At 46.8% G+C, this 22,088-nt stretch overlaps 1 protein-coding gene across 2 annotated transcripts in view; it reads left to right on the top strand.

Moving 5' to 3' along the window:
• The window catches only part of THAP7 (THAP domain containing 7), a 101,667-nt gene extending 81,029 nt beyond the window's left edge, over nucleotides 1-20,638 (top strand). For both annotated transcript variants that reach the window (XM_086930508.1, XM_086930509.1), the window contains exon 7: nucleotides 19,313-20,638. In XM_086930508.1, the coding sequence (XP_086786634.1) occupies nucleotides 19,313-19,997 (685 nt within the window). In that variant the 3' untranslated portion in view covers nucleotides 19,998-20,638. The remainder of the gene's footprint in view (nucleotides 1-19,312) is intronic.
• The last annotated feature ends 1,450 nt before the right edge of the window (nucleotides 20,639-22,088 follow it).

Raw genomic sequence — 22,088 nt, 5'->3', positions numbered from 1 at the left:
CTGTTGCGGAGGGGAAGGATTCCCCGAAGTTTGCCATTCGATATGGGTTGGACTCTCTTTTGGGGAGAGCCATCTCCACAACAGTGGCCTTGCGTTGCCACGCCTCACTGCAGTCCACAGGATTTTCGGGGGATGTCCAGAGTTCCCTAATGGACATGCGTTCTGATGGTACTCTCCTGTTTGGCGATAAGTCAGACACTGCGCTGGAGCGTTTCATGGACTCTCGGGCTACAGCCAAGTCCTTGGGTCTCTCCACCACACGCCTACCTTTTGTGGCCACGGAAGTGGTGCCCCTACATGTTCGTTCAGCTAAAGGCCTGCGGAGAACCAACCTCAGTGCGGGCGTGGTGGCCACTGTGGTGGCACAGGGGGCCAGCGTGCTCCTGCAGCATGCGCCTCAAAACCTTCCTAGTCCAAGCTTTGGGGTGCACCCCACGCCGGTGGGCGGCAGGATGCACATCACCTCCCCCACTGGCGCTCTGTCACTTCGGACAGGTGGATGCTGCAAATCGCCCCAAGGGGCTTCTCCCTCCCCTTCGAGTCTGCCCCCCTGTCCCCCCCGCCTCCAGCCATGCCACCTCAGTTCCACCGCATGTCGGGGGATCACTTTACGCTTCTTCATCAGGAATTCCCGGCCCTCTTGGCCAAGGGGGCTATCAAGCGTGTTCCTGGGCCAGAAGTAGGACGTGGTTGTTATTCCCACTACTTTTTGGTCCCTAAGAAGGAGAAAGGGGGCCTGCGCCCCATCTTGGACCTCAGGAACGTCAATCGCTTCCTCCGGAAGGAGAAGTTCAAAATGTTGACTCGGGTCTTGGCTGCCCTCGACCCCGGAGACTGGATGGTAGCGTTGGACTTGGGAGGTGCATATTTTCACATCCCCGTCCTGCCTGCCCACCGGCGTTACCTGTGGTTCACGGTAGGCCAGGAGCATTTTCGGTTTGCCGTGCTCCCTATCAGCCGTACCAGCGCCCCTCATGTGTTCACGAAAGTGATAATGGTGGTCGCAGGTCATCTGCGCAGGTCAGGGGTGTCAGTCTTCCCCCTACCTCGACGACTGGTTGTTGAAGGCTGGATCGCCCCTGCAGTCGTCATACACCTTCAGACTACGGCCGACCTCCTGCTTTTGCCGGGGTTCTCCATCAACGTGCCGAAGTCGCACCTGAGCCCCTATCAAAAGCTCCCCTTCATTGGAGCGGTTCTGGATTCGGCGCGGTTTCGGGTATATCCTCCTGAGCAGGGAGTCTGGGATATCCAGGCTATGATTACGATCTTTCAGCCTCTATCCTGGGTTTCAGTCAGGATGACCCTCAGCTCCTGGGCCTGACGGCCTCCTGCATCCTGCTAGTGCAACATGCCAGATGGCATATGCGGGCTCTGCAGTGGGACCTGAAGTTCCAGTGGGCACAAAATAGGGGCAACCTGTCCGATCATATCCAGATCTCGGAGTGCACTGCACGACAATTGCAGTGGTGGCTCACGAATTGCGATTGGGTCAATGGCAGATCCCTCTCCCTTCCCCAACCGGAGCACACAGTGGTAAAGGATGCGTCCCTCCTGGGATGGGGCGGCCACTTGGGAGAGGCGGAGATCAGAGGCCTCTGGTCTCCGGCGGAGTCCTGGCTCCATATTAATCTTTTGGAGCTTCGGGCGATCCGACTTACACTGAAGGCATTCCTTCCCACTGTACGGGGAGTGTAGTGCAGGTGTTCACGGAAACACTACCGCCATGTAGTATTGCAACAAACCGGGCGGGGTGGGGTCGTGAACCCTATGTCAGGAGGCTTTGCGCCTCTGGACTGGACTGGACCATCAAGGCCTTACCTTGGTGGTTCAACACCTGGCAGGTTCTCTGAACGCCAGGGCGGGGACGAACTCAGCCGCCGGTGCTTGATGGATCACGAATGGCGTCTGAACTCGGACGTGGTGCAAGGTCTCTTTCGGCAGTAGGGAGAGCCTTGGTTAGATGTAATCGCCACCGAAGAGAACGCGCAATGTCTTCAATTTTGCGCATTGGAATTTCCAAGGCGGCACTCGCTCGGCGACGCTTCGTCACTCCTGGAGCTGCGGTCTGTGGTACGCCTTTCCGCCTATACCACTTCTGCCCAGAGTGCTGAAGAAGATCCGGAGCAACAGGGCCCAAGTCATCCTTGTGGCTCCGTATTGGGCACGAAGATACTGGTATCCCAAGCTACTCAGCATGGTGATCGATCCCCCGATCTGGCAGCCTCTTCGGGAGGATCTTCTGTCGCAGCAGCCGTGGACAATCCTCCACCCGAACCTATCCAACCTCCACCGCCATGCATGGAGATTGAGCGCCGACAGTTGACCGCTTTCGATCTTCCTCCTGAAGTCTGTGATGTCATTCTAGCAGCCCGGTGTCCCTCCACTAAGACGGTATACGCCTGCAGGTGGAACAAATATGTGGCATGGTGCACAGCAAAGGCTGTGGATCCCAACTCTGACCCTCTTTCTGATGTCCTTGTCTTCCTACTATCTTTGGCCCAGCAGGGCTCTGCTCTGGGCACTATCATAGGTTATCTTTCAGCCATCTCTGCCTTTCTCAGGCTTCCGGATCAGCCTTCTCTCTTTAAGTCCCAGGTTGTTAACCGTTTCCTGAAAGGCATTAGACATTCATTTCCTCCCGTGCCTTTCATAATGCCTCAATGGGACTTGCATCTTGTCTTGACCTATCTGATGTGCGCTCCCTTTGATCCCCTTCATAACTGTCCTTTACGTCTTCTCACTCTGAAGACGGCTTTCCTGGTAGCTATCACCTCTGCCAGAAGAGTGAGTGAGCTCCAGGCCCTTTCTTCTAAACCTCCTTTCTGTTCATCTGGACAAGGTGGTTCTAAGGACCAGTCTTTCTTTCTTGCCAAAGGTTGTCACGCCCTTCCACATCAGGCAGACCATCACTTTGCCCATCTTCTTTCCGCCTCCACATCCTTCAAAAGAGGAAGAGAGGCTCCACCGTCCGGACCCAAAACGTGTGCTCTCGTTCTATCTGAAGCGCACACAATTCTGGTTGGATGACCAACTTTTTGTTGGCTACATGGGCGCCAAAAAAGGTTGGGCCGTGCATAAATGAACCATGTCTCGGTGGGTTGTTCTGTGCATCAAAGCATGTTACAACGGCAGCTACTACTGCCTTGGGACGCGGCGCTCCCTTGCAGGACATTTGTCAGGCAGCTACCTGGGCCTCGCTGCACACGTTTACCAAGCATTACTGCCTTGACAGTCAAGTCCGGAGAGGCGGCTTCTTTGGCCATTCTGTTCTCCGTGACTTTCTGGTGTAATCTTGTTCACAAACCCACCACCGGGGTTGGCATTGCTGGGGTATCTATTCTAAGGTAAGGAATCTATCACTAACACGTCCCTTTCAGATGCACAAGTTACTACTTGTGTAACTATATATCTGTAAGAGACATAAGTTAGTGATAGATTCCTTACCGCCCACCCATCCTCCCTGTTCTGCGAACTGATTTCTAGGGTTAAGGTCATCCCTTTCAGAGTCCTAGTTTCATGGCACCAGTGGTCAATTTCTTGCGTGGCTCTGCGTTCTTGGCGCGGAAAGTCGTGTACAGAACTGAGGTCGGCGCGCATGAGTGGGACTTAAGTAGTCTCCGTGACGTCATCTCTGCGCTTGTGACGGACGCGGAGCGGAGCCGCACATCGCCACCTACCGACTCGCAGGGGTACTGCTGATGAAAAACTTTCCGGATCCAGTCTGACGCCTAGGGATATTCTAAGGTAAGGAATCTATCACTAACTAATGTCTCTTACAGATTTATCCATACACAAGTAGTAACTTGTGCATTAGGCCCGATACAGGACATGTTCTTACTAAACCACTCAGAAGCTCAAACCTGAGTTAGATTACACACATTATCACATGCCTAGGCTTTCCAGTTTTCAGTTGCTATTTTTAGTAAATTCTGGTGGTGTTTTTCAGTGTTTTCCAGTGATTTTTAAAACCTCAAAAAAACAGTGCTTTTCAGTGGTTACTCATTTTCGCGCCATAAAAAACAACTGAAACAGTGTTTTACCAGTGTTTATGAAACGCTTTGCTTTTATTATTGCTTGCTTTCTTCATCATGCCCCAGCCATGGTAAGGACCACACGGTATGACATTTAGGGTGGATAAGAGGGCGATCATGATGTGTGCTGAAGAGATGAATGCGAGAATGTCACAATCTGACCAGACCAAGCAGTGTATAAAGGTACAAATTACAGAGAATCGTTTGTGGCTGCCAGCAACTTCTCTCAGTTCGGATAATTTTTCATAATTTACCCTACAATTTCACTGGGAGCTTCGGATACATGATTTACAAGTGTTCATATGTGTCACATGCCATCAATCATCCCACACATCGTCAATTCTTGGGGTACTTTATCCCTTACATTAGACTGTTTGTCAATTATCACCCTGAATGCAAAATGGTGTCAGAATTTAATTAGAAATGATAGCACATTTTTTCCCTTTTGGAGCAGGCTGAATAAATTATTTATAACAGTTACACTGCCATTTGGGGCTTTAGACTTTTTCAAATTCTGCATCATTGTTTAGTTTTTGTCATACACTTTTAAAAAGATAGAAATGCACTGCCCATATTGAGTTTTTTATTTTTTCGAAGGCGTAGTTTTTTATTTTTTTTGTAAACGTAATCTAGAGCTTTTTCTCTTTGTTTAGAGCCAGTTCTGTGATCCTGCAAGCAGGCCGGACTATTCAATTTTTATGAAGTTAGTGAAGCCAACCTCGATAGAAAACGTGTCTTATAGTAACATTTTATCCCATACATGCGAGAGGCGTTCGTGGCTCATTGCTTACAGTCCAGGATGTGTATGTGGCGGGCCAGGAAGAGAAGCCAAAACGGTCACCAACCGCAAACAAAGGTCCAGTGGCATTGCTGTGGAAGCTTCTGCATATAGTGTGAAGGCGCAGTCTGTCCTTTCCCCATAGTATTCAGAGTGCCTTCGAACTCAGCTGTTGGGCCTCTGGACTCTTTCTTCGGTTTTAATATCTTTGGGCTTGCACCTCATGTTCGGAATTAGCAGGCCGAGTGCAGACTTAACTTTAAACATAAAGCGGTCTGGCTCAGGTTGTGAACTGCCCAAGTTAAACTGGTCAAGTGTGTGTCACTGTAAGAGAAGGATCCGACTCACCAGGGCAAACATTACTCACAGAAGTGTGGAGGTACTTAAACTTCAGTGGACTGTCCTGAGGTAGCCTGATTCTTCCCAAACAGTGACACCTGCTTCTATTTCTGAGCTTAAAGGAAGAGTCTCATTAACCCTACAGCGCAGAGACTGGATAAACTGTGGAGCTTACGTCCAGCCTCTTCATCCGTCCACCATCTATGCTGTATTCACAACAGACCGTTTTCAGGAGACCAAATAGTAATTGTAGGACAGGGGAATCAGATGGTTGTTTCCAAAACAACCCACAGTCCTGCTAGCGATTGACAGCAGGGTGTAGGACTGGAGCATGGAGTGTACCAGCATATGCAGCTAAAACTAACAGCATGGAAGAAATTAAACCACCAAAAGGTTTGACACAAAGCCAAATGCAAGGAAAAAGGTGGCAAAAATGTGTAAAAAAAAGGGGGGGTTGGGGGGGTGGCACTGCTGCGCGTGCACATGCAATAGGAGGAGGGGTCAGGACTGCGTGCACATGCTTGAGCAGCTATGGTACTGCATATCTCTACATTGCGTAAAGCTTCCCAGTTTTGTGGGTAAACTCATGGCATTCCTGTAGATCAGAGATGTCCAGTATAGTTCCAAAAGGGCAGATCACAGCCAGATGTTAAACATTTATAAATTAAGTAAATTATCTTTTTTAATATGAAGTCTACTAATACCCATTTCCACTTCACCGGTTCGATGCGAACTATACAAATGATTTAAAATCAAAATTAAACTCAAGTTAAAAAAGGTTATCCCAAAAATCTGACATGTATCTGGGCCTCTTTGACCTGCCTCTTTGGCGGCATTGCAACCATTCTGGCACACTATCCCATCTATTGTGGCACTGCCCTAAATTGAACTGCTACTGGTCCGAGGTCCTCACAGATATCGATAACATGTTTCACTCTAAACTACACCACTTTCCCAGCTATATTTTGTTGGGATTGCCCAACGCCCTAATGTACCCACTACACTCTGCTAGGGGGAGGGCCATAACACTGGCACCGTGTGCCGCAAAGCAGGTTTTGCCGTCACCATGGGGCACGGACATCATACCCACACATGCAGATTGGACACCCAAACTCTGAGACCTTCTCGGTATGGAGAAGTTGACAGTGGTTGTAGATCACACACTGCCTAATTCTGAAAAAAATGTGTGTCACTGCCTGAAATACTTTTCTACCACCTTTAGAGAGCTCTCCTGCCCAATATACTTGTAGGTGCTACGCCTTACAGCGGGTTCGGAGCCTGACTCCTAAGACCCCCGCATGGTGGGAGGGGGGACAGGAATATATAGAGTTATCATATACACAAGCATGGTGTGGTTACTCTGTCTATTTTTAATGTTTGTTATTCCTGATTTTGGTTTGTCCTCCACTTTCCCCATTCCTTTTCTCATTGCCACCCGTTGGATGTAGGCGAAAGGACTTTCTTCAAAATAAAAATAGATACAATCCTAAAAAAAGGAGTACACACTTCTCCGTACTACCACATGAGAACAGCAGAATTTTAAAAAAACGAGGAACTAGTTAACTATGAAATAAGGGAAGACCTATATATTAACGTTTGGCTAGAGATTGAAAAACTAGCAATGAGGCCTAATAAATACATCACATTGTATGGTTTATGCTATACGCACATAAAACCTACACATGGAGGTATAGGGAGAAAATCTGTCTAGGGCATAAATATTAGGAGGGATACTTCATTCTGATGACTTATTTGCTGTCAGTTAATAAGACTCTTGATGAAATCAACACTAAACCGGACATTCCCCCCAAACAGGAAGAACTCAAAAGTAAGCAGCGTTTGAGCATCACTAGGTGAAAATGAAAACTTCACAAAGGTAGAAGTTGATCTTATTTTTTTTTTGTTTAATTATTGTAGCTAGGTAAATGATCATGAAGTGCCAGAAAAGTTCCCAAGCTCCATAAACGAATGATTGATGGCAACTCACTCCAAGGTGTCGCCTCAGGGAGGAAACTGATAATCTGGACTCACCTAGCCAATTTGGAATCAAGCACAAGTATCTGTGGCAGGAAAAGTAGCTCTTAATTGAATGTGCAGTGCCTGTTCTCCGTACCCACATGTGTAAGTAGGGCAGTCGTCTCTGAAATTCATTGCTCTCATTCGGCGCTTTGAAGCAGCAGGAAGGAAGCATGAGGCGCTTTAACTGCAGTAAATAAATACATGCAGTACTGCACACTGCTTCCGCCGGCCCTTCTCACACAGGGCTAACATTAAGAAACGCTACGAGGAAGAGGTTTACTTCCCAATTGTTTTCAAAGCTCTGTCATTTATAAAAGCGCAAGCAATAATAAAGATTTGACTAAGGCCAACAATAGCAATTATCAATGCTAACACAGGTGACGCGCCTCTTGCACGGGTTTTCAGCAGGCGCTGCCTGCCATGTGTGATCCCCCCCCCCCCCCCCCCCCCCCCCCCCACCCCGGCAAAAAATCGGACGAGGTGTTATTATTGAATCTCCTTTGAATCTCGGGTGAAAGAACAACAAAGCCTCGTGAAGTGTCTCAACAGGAGTGCAACGCACACTTCAGCACCTCCTGTGGTGTGCGTAGCCAGTTCCTCCTCAGGGCACAGACACTGGCGGCGAGTCACAGTTTGAAGTTTGTTTGAAGGCCATGAAAAGCGGGAAGAGGGTGAAATGTTTCATGGAATTACCAATGCCGAGCTCGGATGCTGGGTTTGTACTGCTTGGGCTCCATCAAGTGGCCGAAATGCGCAACTGCCAAGTGGTAAATCACATTTGAAAAATTCAGCGATACTCTGTTTAAACCGGGTCAGCTGCTTTGCAGTCGGTAGGGTAGTATCGTGCATAGTCCGTTTTAACCGAATTCCGGACAGCCTACACATGCCTTTGAAGAGGAAGAATGTTGATACTAGCGCCTCTGCTCCTCCTCCTCCACTCTATGCACCTACAGCACATTCCCCACCATTAGACCCTTTACTTATTCCACCAACTAATTCACCACCACCACAGCCTGATGACGATCATGAGGGAGATGGTGGGGATACTATTTTACTGGTAGATCCCTGGAAAAACTACAACACTGATTCCCCAACAGACAGTGACCCAGACCTTTACCCAGCGACGCCTTCCCCTCCTGATGACCATGTAGGATATCTAGAATAACTTGCTAGAACTGCAGAATATCATGGGGTACAATTACACAGGGAAAGGTCTAGTCACTCTCTCCCTATGCATGCAAAGGCATGATGAGGCATGCTGGTGATATATTCAAAGACCCGGTTTGTGCTTGTATTCTCACCCCCAGAATAGACAAAAAATATAAGCCTGCTCCGTCTGATCCAGTTTTTATTAAAGGACAGCTACCACTAGACTCTTTGGTCATCTCGCCTGTAAGTGGGCCAATTCACAAACTTCGAGGGATGCCCCCCTCCTGACTGAGTCAACATTGTTAGACGCCTCTGGTAAGAGTAGCCGCCCAAGCAGCGAATCATTGGTGCATTGCCAACACCCAGGTCCTACTAGCCAGGTACGATAGAGCACACTGGGACAGAATCGGCAATTGCTCCAATATCTAGCAGATGAGCACAAGGCTAAAGCTCAAGATTTAGAGCAAGAAGGAAAGCTCATCTCCAATTCCTCTATTAGGTGTGCTTTAGATGCTGCTGACACAGCAGCTGAGATGTTAAAACAAGTGTGTTACTGAGGAGGCACGCATGGTTGAGGACTTCTTGTTTTAAACCAGAAGTCCAACAATCTATTTTAAATAATCCATTTGACAAAGAGCATCTTTTTGGGCCCGAATTATATAAGTCATTGGAGAAAATGAAGGGAGATAGAGAAGTGGCTAAGTCAATGGAAGCCCTATAGTCTCCGTCTAATTGTGGCTCCTTTCATCGCTCCTTCTATCTTGCAGATAATACTGCTACCTAGTACCTTACTTGTTGCTCCTCGCATTCATTCTTGCCAGTCCCCGGTCCACAGCAGTGTGTGCTGTTTGTGTGGAGGGACGTGGCTCCTCCCTCCTCTCCCCATTTCCGCAACGGGCACATTTAAACGCTGAGTGGGACCGGTCGTGCAGCACTAGGTACAGCGCGATTGTTAGTCTGCACTAGTGTTGGGTCTGGGGTGCTTACTGCTCACTTTTTAACAGTGTGATATTTTCACTGTTATTAAATACTTGCACCTTACTTGTTGTTCCTCGCATTCATTCTCGCCAGTCCCCGGTCCACCGCAGCGTGTGCTGTTTGTGTGGAGGGACGTGGCTCCGCCCTCCTCTCCCCATTTCTGCTACCGGGCACATTTAACTGGCATGCTTCATTGGCCACGCAGCGGGCGCGCCAAAGGTAAGCCAGTCTTCGCCAGGCCGACGCCAGACACGCTGCCAATTTTAGGAAATTATATCCCACTTATACTCCGAATGAGTTGTTATCAATCAGGACGATGTCAGGGAGATGCTCAGTCCAAGGGTTGGGGGGGGTCTAGAGGACCCTTTCAGCTGCAGAGGCTGTGGTTTTTCATCTGTCACCTTGGTAGTTTATCAAGATTGTCCTTTCTCCCCAGGTAAAAGTTTGACTATTTTCCTTCTGAATTGCCATTCTTTGGTCAAACATCGCTCTGATGTTTATGGCAATCGTATGTCTAAAACTAACCCGCGATATAAGCGCTGCTGCGGAAAACTTGTAAAAAATACGAAAGGGCTTGGAGGAGAGATTTTGACCCATTATTTAAAGATCGCTATCGGAAGGCAGAAAGGATTTACCACAAAGCTATTCATACTGAACGTGTGGCGTTCAATGCAAAGGAAATTAGTGCCAGCACCAATCCTGCGAAGAGCATCTTCGCCATTGTCTCAGGCCTTCACAACCAGAAGGGGTCTGCTGGCCCATTATTTACTTCAAATAAGCATTGTGAGGAGCTGGCCTTGTTTTTTAGGTCTCGGCTATAGCGCGCTGAAAGCGCGTTCTCGCCAGAGAACTATTGTCGGCGTCTCAGCAGTCTGAGACGCCGAAGTGAGACAAGACCTGGCCGCGCGCAGCGTTTCCCCATAGGATAACGTTGTGCGCGCGGCCAGGTCTTGTATCCAGAGCATGCGAATGCAGCCCGGATCGTGACGCGCGCCTGCTGGTATGCAAGGGGAGTCTGCATACCAGCGCGCGGCGCTGATGACACACACATGGCTGCCCCTTCAAGCAGGCTTCTTTTCTTCATCCTCCGCCTTCGCTGGTAACGTTAAGCCCATATTACATTGTGTATCAGAAAACCTACATGTCCTTGCACCTTCTATAATCTGTTATCCTCAAGCATGGCGTCTACGCAGTGACAACTTAGCAAATGCAATTACAATACTTTGAAGTTAGTTAAAAAAGTAAATGTATGTACCGGTAAACAAGCATCGGTGTCTCAATTTGAACCGTTCATTGTCCACGTGCCTAACGCGACCTTGAGGGTACATCAAAGAGCAAACGTTCTTTTATTGACTCGCTGCAACAGGGTCTGCTCGACATAACCTCCTGAGGGGAGTGTGCATAGGTGGCAGCTGTTTTACTTTGATCTGCCGAGCGGCACGTTTCCCATGTGATCACATTTGTTTATTTTTGAGATTGCTCAAAAGTGTAGCGTGTCCTTCTACCGGGTTTTTTATCTCTTATTTTTTATTTGTATACCATCTTACTTTTCGGCGGAAAAATTAGGGTTTGCTACTTAACGAGCTGTACACATTTGTGAAACATTGCAAATTCACCAAGTTTCACCAATGGCAATTGACTAATGTACAAGTTTAATATATAAACCGGCACTATTGGCACTGATGCCCATTTGGCCTGAATGCCCTGTTCACAAAGATCTGTATGTCACTCTAAATTATGTGTAAATGCCATAATACAACCAGCACGTGCTGTTTCCACCTCTCTCATTCGCTCAGCCCCCGTTCCTCGGAGCACAACACTGCCCCCTAGAGGTGAATGCGTCCACCACCTGCCAAACCCGGCAATACAGCATTGTGAGAGCTTTTCTTTCTAGAGAATGATACCATTTGTCAGACAAAAATGTACAGTGTTTTTTCTAAAGCCATCATGAATAAACCAGTGCTGCGGTTCCTCTGGAGGGCAGCCAGGCTGGTTAAATAAATCAGAAAGCCCTCGGAGATGGTGTGCCCCCCTCAGTCCATCAGCTCCTGGACAATTATTCAAGGCCGAGCTTCGGGGAAAACAGAGGGTGAGTGCGCGTTAGTGATGTGGATTTGGTCATGCGCGCGCGCGCCGCCGCCCCCAGCCACGAGCAGCCAGCCCATGAAATGCTCCACACAAGAGCGCGTTTGGACAGGGGCGCCATTTGCAAGCCAGATGCCGGCAATTTTCAGAGCCAGCTAAGGCGTCCATAAAAGGAAGGAAGGCAAATATTCTCACGCAGAAGTAACATTTACACAGATCCTTGTTTGGGCTCAGGCAAAGTGGCGCAGGAGTTTAACTTTTTGGAGTGGTGAATTAAACTGTTCTTTCGTGGGTTTGGCACTGTGCAATGGAGACGGACACAGACACCACCACTCCCATGCACACACAGATAACACCACTCCCATGCACACACGGACACCACCACTCTCATGCACACACGGACACCACCACTGCCATGCACACACGGACAACACCACTGCCATACACACACGGACACCACCACTGCCATGCACACACGGACACCACCACTGCCATGCACACACGGACACCACCACTGCCGTGCACACACGGACACCACCACTGCCGTGCACACACAGACACCACCACTGCCGTGCACACACGCACGCCACCACTGCCGTGCACACACGCACGCCACCACTGCCGTGCACACACGGACACCACCACTGCCGTGCACACACGGACACCACCACTGCCGTGCACACACGGACACCACCACTGCCGTGCACACACGGACACCACCACTGCCGTGCACACACGGACACCACCACTGCCGTGCACACAGGGACACCACCACTGCCATGCACACACGGACACCACCACTGCCATGCACACACGGACACCACCACTGCCATGCACACACGGACACCACCACTGGCATACACACACGGATACCACCACTGGCATGCACACACGGATACCACCACTGCCGTGCCCACACGCACACCACCACTGTCATGCACACACGGACACCACCACTGCCATGCACACACGGACACCACCACTCCCATGCACACACGGACACCACCACTCCCATGCACACACGGACACCACCACTCCCATGCACACACGGACACCACCACTCCCATGCACACACGGACACCACCACTCCCATGCACACACAGACACCACCACTTCCATGCAGACACGGACACCACCCGTGCTTAATTTGTAAAAAAAAAAAAAATGCCAGGGCTTTCATTTGTCAAAAATTAAGTGAAAGGGCACTCGTCAGGAGGCTACTGTAGTTTGGCATACACATTACGCGACTTTGAGCTATTGGCATTGTAAATGACAATGACTTTTATTTATGTTTTGGTTTTTAAAACATAAATAAAATATCTTGTCATTTACAATGTCAAGACCTTAAACTCGCGTTCATTTGCCATGCTAATAGCTCTAACTTTTGCAATGCAGAGACCGTTGCATTGTAAATGCTTGTTTCAAAGAAGGTGGAAGATATTTATAAAAGCTTTCCCATGGTCCAAACGGACTTCTTTGAGCAAACCAATAATTGTACGATGGCCACCTTAGAGGTTTTCCTCCAGATTCAACAAGACCGTTTATCTGCCCTCTGTGTTAAAATCAAGTCAGGCTCTCCGTCTGACCCATTAAAACCTGACCAATTTAGGAAAATATTACCAACTATTTCTCCTTTCCTTGGTCGGGTGATCAATAAGTCGCTCAGTTCCGCTGTTGTGCCCATGGTATGCAAACAAGTCAGTGTGTTACCATTGCTCAAAAAACCATCTTTGGATGTCAAAAAACCAGAGAACTTCAGGCCAATTTCACTGCTCCCCTGTCCTGCTAAGATCACGGAGGCATACATCCATTCCATCCTCTCAGAGCACCTGACCACTAACAACACGATTGATCCCTCGCAAAACGGCTTCCGTCCCGGCCATGGCACAGAGTCAGTGCTCCTGGCGGTGACAGAACACCTTTGGACAGCGCTGGGCGCAGGACAGACATCGGCACTGATCCTTTGGGACCTCAGTGCTGCGTTCGATACTGTGTCACGTGCCATCCTGCTGCAACGTCTGGAAGAGGCTGGTGTCTGCGGCCTTGTATTGAAGTGGCTAGCATCATTCCTCTGTGATAGGACTTGTCAGGTGATTGCCCCCCCCCGTTCTCCTAATCTACTGTTCCCATCAAGCATGGAGTACCACAGGGTTCCTCTCTGAGCCCTCTGCTCTTTAACCTGTATGTACAACCTCTGGCTGTAATGGCCAGGTGCAGGGGACTGACGGTGGTATCCTACTCCAACGACACTCAGCTGCTGGTAGCCCTTTCAAGCAACTCCAGGCACGACGCTGCAAAGTTACAAGGCGATCTTGCAGCAGTTGCCGAATGGATGACAGCTAACCGCCTCCAGCTGAATGCCAGCAAGTCGGAGGTGTTGCTGGTGGGAAGGAACCATGGGCTATGGAATGAACACTGGTGGCCCATGAAGTTAGGCACCCTCCCCCGCCCTCCCTCTCTTCCTCCCCCGGCCCCCTCTCCTAAGCAGGTGGTAAAGAACTTAGGGGTTTGGATGGATTCTTCTCTTAGTTTCCACACTCAAACAAAGAAGGTAGTGGGCACCTGTTTTGGTTTATTGCGCAGGCTGAAACCCATTTTAGGTTTCTTTCTTGCACCAACCAGACAGATCATTATTCAAGCCTTGATTACATCCAGATTTTATTATGCGAACTCTGTTCCTAGGGGCCAACAAGCCCGAAATACGTAGGTTACACAGAGTACAGAACGCTGTAGCAAGAGCTCTTCTGGGCCTACGTAGAGTCTGTTCGGTGACCAGTACAATTTGTCACCTTCATTGGCTGCCTATAGCTCAATGAATCGAGTTCAAGGCTCTTTGTATAGCCTTCAAGATCTTGAAACTGTCCTCCCCTAATATCTTGACAGATTTGCTCTCCTTGTATGTCCTGTCCCGTCCTCTTCGCTCCATGGGGCAACATTTACTGGTGGTACTTCGGGTCAAGAGAACCCGGGCCGGAGACTGTTCCTTCTGGTATAGAGCGGCGACTCTCTGGAACTCTTTGCCACCCCATATTCGAGGGCTTGACAACTTGTCTGAATTTAGGAAAGCTATTTAAGCCTTTCTTTTTCCCACTGTGTAAACTGCTTCCTGCGCTGATGTTGCCTATTCTGCTACTAGCGCCGGGACGGGGGTGGTGATGGACGGAGCATCTGAATCAATCAAACACTCGCACCCAGTCAAAAGATCTGGGTTGAATCCATCACAGTTCTTTAGCCCACTCTGCCACCCCAGTTCAGACATGGCTATATGCAAATCAGTCTGACCCTGTGCCTCATGGGAACAGTCCAGCCCGAACTGCCAAGCCATGTCTTCCCTGGACCGGAAACAAGCTTCCGAGGACCGGTTTCTGGCATTCCAGCCGTCTTCAGCCCGGCTTGCTTGAATCCAGTGGCAAAGTGAGCAAGGGACTCAACGTCTTCGCATACTCTGCCACACTTATGGCGGCCAGCTCTTACCAAAAGTGTCTCCAACACCCTCGAGCCACGATTCACTTACTAAATCAACTAAGGTTTACAGTGAACGCATTAAAGTCTCATCTACAGCCTTCCAACACACAAACCTATCTGGGAGCCACCATAGACACTGAAAGAGATCTAACATCTCCCAATATTGCCAGAATTCTGAGTATTCAGTCACTTCTCACTCAGTTTCAGCCCCAACCAAGCATTACCAGCAAGAATATTCTTGCAACTGCTAGGAATGATGGTGTCTTTCATCGTAATTGTTCCGCACTCTAGACTTCACATGCGTCCCCTTCAAGAATGCTTAGCAGGTCAATGGAACCAGTTGCAGGGTCCGTTGACTGATCTAGTGTTGGTAGATGGTCGCACCCATCGTTCTCTGCAGTGGTGGAATCCACAAAATATATCCAAAGGGCGGCCTTTCATCGACCCTGTTGCACAGACCGTGGTAACAGTAGACTCATCGCTCATTGGTTGGGGTGCTCTCCTACACAATTCAAGGGTTGTGGAGTCTACAGTACAAGAGTCTCCATATAAATCACCTTGCGCTACTAGCAGTGTTTCTAGCGCTCAGAGCTTTTCAAATTCACCTCATAGGCAACGCTGTCCTAGTCCGCACAGATAACATGACAGCTATGTATTATATACAAAAACACGGGGTGAGACATTCACTCCAACTGTCATGACTAGCACAAGCCATTTGGAAATGGGCTATACACCACAAGATTTATCTCCTGTCAGAACATCTTCCAGGAGTTAACAATCAGATTGCAGACCTTCTCAGCAGACAGAGACAGCAAATCCACAAGTGGAAACTTCAACGCCAAATTCTCCTCCCCTACTTTCAGGAATGGGGATTTCCTCACATAGACCTGCTCAACATAGCTCAAAACGCAAAATGCCCAAGCTTCGCCTCCATATTCCCACACCCTATCTCCAAAGGCAATGCCCTATGAATGAACTGGTCAGGGATATTTGCCTACGCTTTCTGCCTCTCCCAATCATTCCGTTGGTAGTTCGGAAGCTCAGACAAACATCCCTCAAACTGATTCTCATTGCTCCCACATGTATGTCAGCCCTGGTTCACCACCGTGCTGGAGCTCTTAGTAGTTTTCCACGAAAAGCTGCATCTCGACTCCAGTCTCCTCACTCAGAGCCATGGGGAAATCAGACATCCAAATCCCAAAGAACTCAACCTGGTAACTTGGCTTCTGAAGTTGTAGAGTTTGGTTATTTACAATTTCAACAGACTGTATGATTATCCTAAGAGGCCAAATAAGCTACTACTAGGGCATGTTATGCAGCAAAATGGAAACGGTTTGTTATCTATTGCAACAATAACAATATAAATCCTCTTGATGCTTCTGTGCAAAACATCATCTGTTATCTGTTACATTTACACCAATCTGGACTAGCCTATACATCCATTCGCTTACATCTGGCAGCAGTAGCTGCATATTTACCAAATAGACAACACGTATCTCTATTCAGAGTACCAGTGATTTAAGCCTTTATGGAAGGATTAAAACGTGATCCCACCTAGAGTCCCACCGCTCCAGTATGGAACTTGAACATAGTCCTTACAAGGCTAATGGGTACACCATTTGAACCAATGCACAGGTGTCAATTACAATTGACACCTGTGGTTGCTTTTCTCAGAGCAATCACTTCACTAAGGAGGGTTGGTGAACTCCAGGCATTAACTATATAAGAGCCTTTCTTTCAGCTTTAAACTTTTTTTTTAAACTTTAAAAACACCATGCTCCAAGAACAGCTGTAAACATCATGCTAGCGGTGGAGGCTGGTGGGGTGAAGAGGTAGTCTACGTTTCGACCCAAAAGTGAAGTGCAGGGGAATTACACCTTGCTAGGAGGGTCTTCTTCAGAACAAGGGGGGGGGGGGGGGGGGGGGGGGGGGTTGAAGGAAAGGGCAATCCTCCTAAGGGTAAGGAAAAGAAATCTTTTAGTCAAAAAACATGGAGGTCTCATCAGAGAGCACTCGACGTAGTAAATATATCTAAGATTGACTAATCTAATTTGAAGGAGAAACTCACATCACTGGGGTAGTGGCTAGAAAGCGCTGTGGGCCTCAATAAGGTAAGAGTTAAACGTAGACTACCTCTTCACCCCACCAGCCTCCACCGCTAGCATGATGTTTACAGCTGTTCTAGGAGCATGGTGTTTTTAAAGTCTACTTAATTGATTCATACTACATTTGTGACCCTGGGACCAGGAGACCACTCTATCATTGTGGGGAATTATATAAAAAAGTGTATGAATTGCCTTTTTCCCTTTCTCTAATTGAAGATTATAAGATCGCTTGTATAGTTTGACCTACTTTTCCTTGCTCCCCCCTCACCCCCGCCCCTTTGTTCCTTTGGGCATGAATTTATAATTAATTCTCATTAAATGTATTCAAATGTATTGCCATTGATTATGGTCCTCAGTACATTGTGAATAAAAACTCTGTACATCATTCCTTGGCTTTATGTATGTATGTATGTATGAATGTGTCACTAATTCCTTATACATACATTCACCAAGCATTATTGTGTTCATGTTCTTCGCGCCAGTAGGCTTTAGTCAACCAGGTAGTCTTAAGAACATTATTGCAAACCTCTACATCATCTGCTCGCCAGCCACTGCTTTGCAGATGAAATGCTTCAGTCTGTGCCGAGCATGTGTATCTACAGCCACACATGCTGTGAACAGAAAATGATACTTGACCTATAACCATCTGTTTGTAGCATCTAATGCTCTCCTTCCTGGAAGCAAGCAATGATCACAGATATGTTTCCATGTCCATATTCACCCCACAATCTGTCTTTGATGCTGCACTCCACTTACACTACTCGCCCACTGAGTGAAAACACACTCACACCCACCCAAACACCTGCACCTTCGGTTTACCCACATATACTGTATGTAATCAAGATTAAAAAGAGAAAAAAATAAATGTATTTAAAAAAAATCTTCATTGGTTTAGATATTAGACAAAGATTGTGGTAATCCGGAATAAACAATTGAAATTAAGGCATCTGACACGGTTTGATGGGGAAATGATGAAATGCAATGGTTTCTTAAAGAGTATTATGCACATTGGATTCCATTCAGCAGTTTATTTCAAATAGTATTTACCTCCTTGAATTGTGACCTAGCATCTGTGCAGGCCATTTTTCAATAGTCTGTGATAGAACGTGACTTTGTTGCGATCCCAGTTGTGTGTCTATTACATTCCTTAGTCGGGTCTGCTATACCTAGGGATTGTCCTGAGCATGCAGCCCGTTAAAGCACCTACCGACATATTGGACACACTATAGACACCATTTGTTAGAGTGGGTTTTTCTTTAATAAGTCAAAAGTCGAGCCACATCTGGTCTGCTGACTAATAAGATATTCCACAGCCCACAATTGCTCAAAGAGTGAATACACACCTTCCTATATTTCAGCTCTTGGGCAAGGGACGTTGTATGCTGGGGACCAAAAAATGGAGCAAGCCAAGCATTCCAAGAATGAAGCAGTTCCTCCAAGTTGGGCATGTTCCTAGGTAGAAGAATACAGTCACTGAGCTACTACTGTTCATTAACAGACACTGTTCTCCTTAACTGCAGCAAAATACATCTCACTTCCATCACTCACATCTACAGAACAAGTATATTGTCTACGCATTTTCATATTTAGTTAAATACAGCTAAATTGCTCTCCGCGATGCAGGCAGGGTCACATGAGACGGCGTATCTTCATGTTACCGTGGTGTTCTGCCCCATATGGAAAACACACGAGTTACTGGCATTTCCATTTAAATTTTTACTGCCTCGCCCCATCTTTCACGCTATAAGGTTAATGCTAAAGCAAGCCTCTGTAGGGCCTAACACCCCATAATAGAAAATAGGAAAATATTTTCACTCGTTTCCTTAAGCTAAACAGTGGCACTACTGGTTACATGTCTTACTTAGTTCATTCTCCTTAAATGCCGGTAAACACTGAAGTAGCCGTACTCTCTCCCTCCTTCATGTTCATCTTATCTTAAAAAAACGTAATGTCCTTCAACTTTGCTTAACGTTCTCAGCGCATTAACAATTGGTGACCAAAGTACATGTCTTGTTTGAATTCATTTCATTATCGTAATAAAACCTAAATGTACCTCATTATGCAGCCCGGTAAAGAACCTAAGAATGCTTACATTAATACAATGAATAAAGCCACAGCTCTCAAAGGTTACTGAATAACAGAAAAAAAGAGTGAAATACGCTTGTGGACAACACAAAGAATGCATTCTACATCCTGAAGTTATTGATGTTAGCCTCCCATAAAGCGTGACACAAGGGACAAAAGATTTTTCCCTACTGTTCCATGAGTGTGCAATCTATTGATGATCCTATTATGAAAATGCACTTACGTTATATAGTTAACGAATGTAGACTAAATATTTGTTTCATCTTTTGTTTCAGACAAGTTGTAAGAGCTTCTCATGCAGATTCTGAAGAGTCAACGGAAGTGCTGTGTTTTGCTGAAACTAGTTCACCCTCCCCTTCAAAATTTGCCAACTTTCATAGAGTTTACGCAGGAAACCTAAGCACTCCGGATGGGAACTCCGGGAAGACGAGCACAGTGGTTACAATTGACCCCCCAAATCATTTAGGTCCTACGTCGAAGGATGGTCACGAGGCGACATCTCTCACATGCAGTGTGCCAAACTCTGAACTCATACCAGATACACCATCTGCAGTTGACGATGATGACGATGATGTTTCAGTGACTCCCTCAGGCTTTGAAGCCGTTGTGCCCACAAGCAGCAGCTCGGCCCAGGAGTCTGAACCCCCTCGCCCTGTGTCTCCCTCCGTGTACATGTTGCGCCTCCCTCCTCCCCTTGGAGCCTACATTCAGAACGAGCACAGCTACCATGTAGGTAATGCCCTACTTTGGAAACGTCGAGCTGAGGCAGCACTGGACGCACTGGACAAAGCCCAGAGGCAGCTCCAAGCTTGCAAGCGCCGGGAGCAGCGTCTACGCATGAGAATCTGTGGGCTGCAGCAGGAACGCATTCGGGAGAAACGAGCCCAGACAGACGTGCGGGAGAAACTCAAGGAGCACCTTCAAGTCTTTGAACTACAGCTAATTAACGACTTTGAATGAGGTCACAGTTGATTACTTTGGAGAATTACTTATGATCCCCTGGTGCGTATAAGTCATCTGAAGTGAATTCCAAGGGCCTTTGTGGTCTCTTCACTTTGACCATTTCTTGGTGCACACTAATCATTGGAGTAAGCTTATCATGAATGTATTTGGTATGTCTGTTATCTCCGAGGGATATTTGTGTTCAGCAGTATGTTAAAGTTATGGCACTATGGGTATTCTTCTTCCTGTGTGTTCAAAGAACCCTCCATGCCCTCAGCACTTGGATCTGTGTCACCATGTAGGCTCCTGCATTCTCCCTACTCTGAAGGAGACTTTTCCTCATGAACTAGTCTGCGTGGGTGGAATACTCACTTTCCTTTCTAGGAGAACCTTAATGTAACAGTCGAGCTTCAACAAATAGGGACACCATTGATCAGGATATCTACTTTTTAAATGTGAGTTTGGTTACTCTCACCAAATCAAATGGGGCAGTAATTTAGAGGAGAATGGACCACACCTTTCAAATCTTGCAGGTGGGATTTGGACCTAGACTTTGTAAATCATGTGCCTAAATCATGTGGTAGAGGTGAGGAGCAAGTCCTCTCAGTCGGTCTTCTTTTATTTAAAAACATAATAAATATGCCTGCTTTGGAAACATGCGAGTAGCTGTAGCTGCCTTCTGTGTCTGCCGTTTTGTTTAATAAGACACATAACATAGAAAGATAATAGCATAAAGCATATTGAAACATTTCAGTGTCGCTACTTCATGGGTATTTAGTGCAGCCAAGTTATCTAACTTCCAGAAAGCTATGACACACAATACTACCAGCAGTTGCAGAGAAAGTTGTGAAGCTGTGTGCAGTGTTCTTATGAGCTACCAGAATAATATATCAGTAGCTTTTTCCCATGGCTACCATTCATAGGTTTTGAAATTACCTCTCTGTTGCAGCTGGAAGAGGCAGGATGGGAAATGCTCGACCTCAGACAAATATCTGTGGCATTGATTGGCATTTAAGGGTAGCAATTTTGTTTAGACTCTTAACGTTGAAATGTCTATAAATTGACTCTTTGCATCTACCTCCATTTTAGTTTCCCATTGGACCAGGAGTATGTTGAGTAGAACACCACGTTTTTCGTCAAATTGTGTCACATGAGCGGATATTTAATTACTTTTACTGCTCCCAATTTAGTACCAATGGCATGCCTCCTTACTGCATGGACCACTCAAAAACTACACAAGTTTATGTGTGCTGTAGAAAGTTGTCTCTCTAGCAGAAGAGAAAAGTTTGATTTCTTTTGTTGAGGTGTTGGTCTCCTGAGCCTAGTCTTGTACCTAATGTATAGCCTAGCACACACCTTTCAATTGAAATGAGCACATTTTGGTCTGTTTCTAGTCTTTTAAATGCATTTGAATATACAATTGTTGGTTTCACAGTGAGACCACAGTTTACAAAGGTACTTTTGGTTAAAACATTTATGATTAGAATGTCCCGGAAGGTCACTGGAAACAAATATCTGAATACTGAAATAGATGCAATGTGAAAAGGTGCAAATACCAAAATATACTGAGGACCAACTTCTGAATTATAAATGCTTCTGTTATTTGTCTAAGCTCAATTATACTCTTTCCAAATCTTTTCTATGGGTGTTCAGGTCCTAAGGGGTTTTTGTTAAAGGAATGCTTCTTTGATTCTTAATTAGTGTTTGAACACAAGTGCTTGAAGCTTTTAATGAAGAGCAACTTCTCAATAGCTGAGATCTTGAGAAAATAGGCGTAAACCATAGAACATACATCAAGAGATTGCTTACATGCAATATACTGATCTTAAATACATTGGAGGCCGGTACTTATCAGGGAGGAGCAGACAGAAAGCAAATGCACACATAAACAGTGACTCGCATCCTTGCATCATTCATCTCTCTCTCTCTCTCTATCTCTATCTCTATCTCTCTCTCTCTATCTCTCTCTCTCTCTCTCTCTCTCTCTCTCTCTCTCTCTCTCTCTCTCTTTCTCTCTATCTCTCTCTCTTTCTCTTTCTCTCTTTCCCTTTCTCTCTTTCTCTTCTCTCTCTTTCTCCTCTCTCTCCTCTCTCTCCTCTCTCTCCTCTC

The sequence above is a fragment of the Lissotriton vulgaris genome, chromosome 7 (assembly GCF_964263255.1).
Source record: "Lissotriton vulgaris chromosome 7, aLisVul1.2, whole genome shotgun sequence".
In the NCBI taxonomy this organism is placed as follows: domain Eukaryota; kingdom Metazoa; phylum Chordata; class Amphibia; order Caudata; family Salamandridae; genus Lissotriton; species Lissotriton vulgaris.
This window is presented reverse-complemented; position numbering and strand designations above follow the sequence as displayed.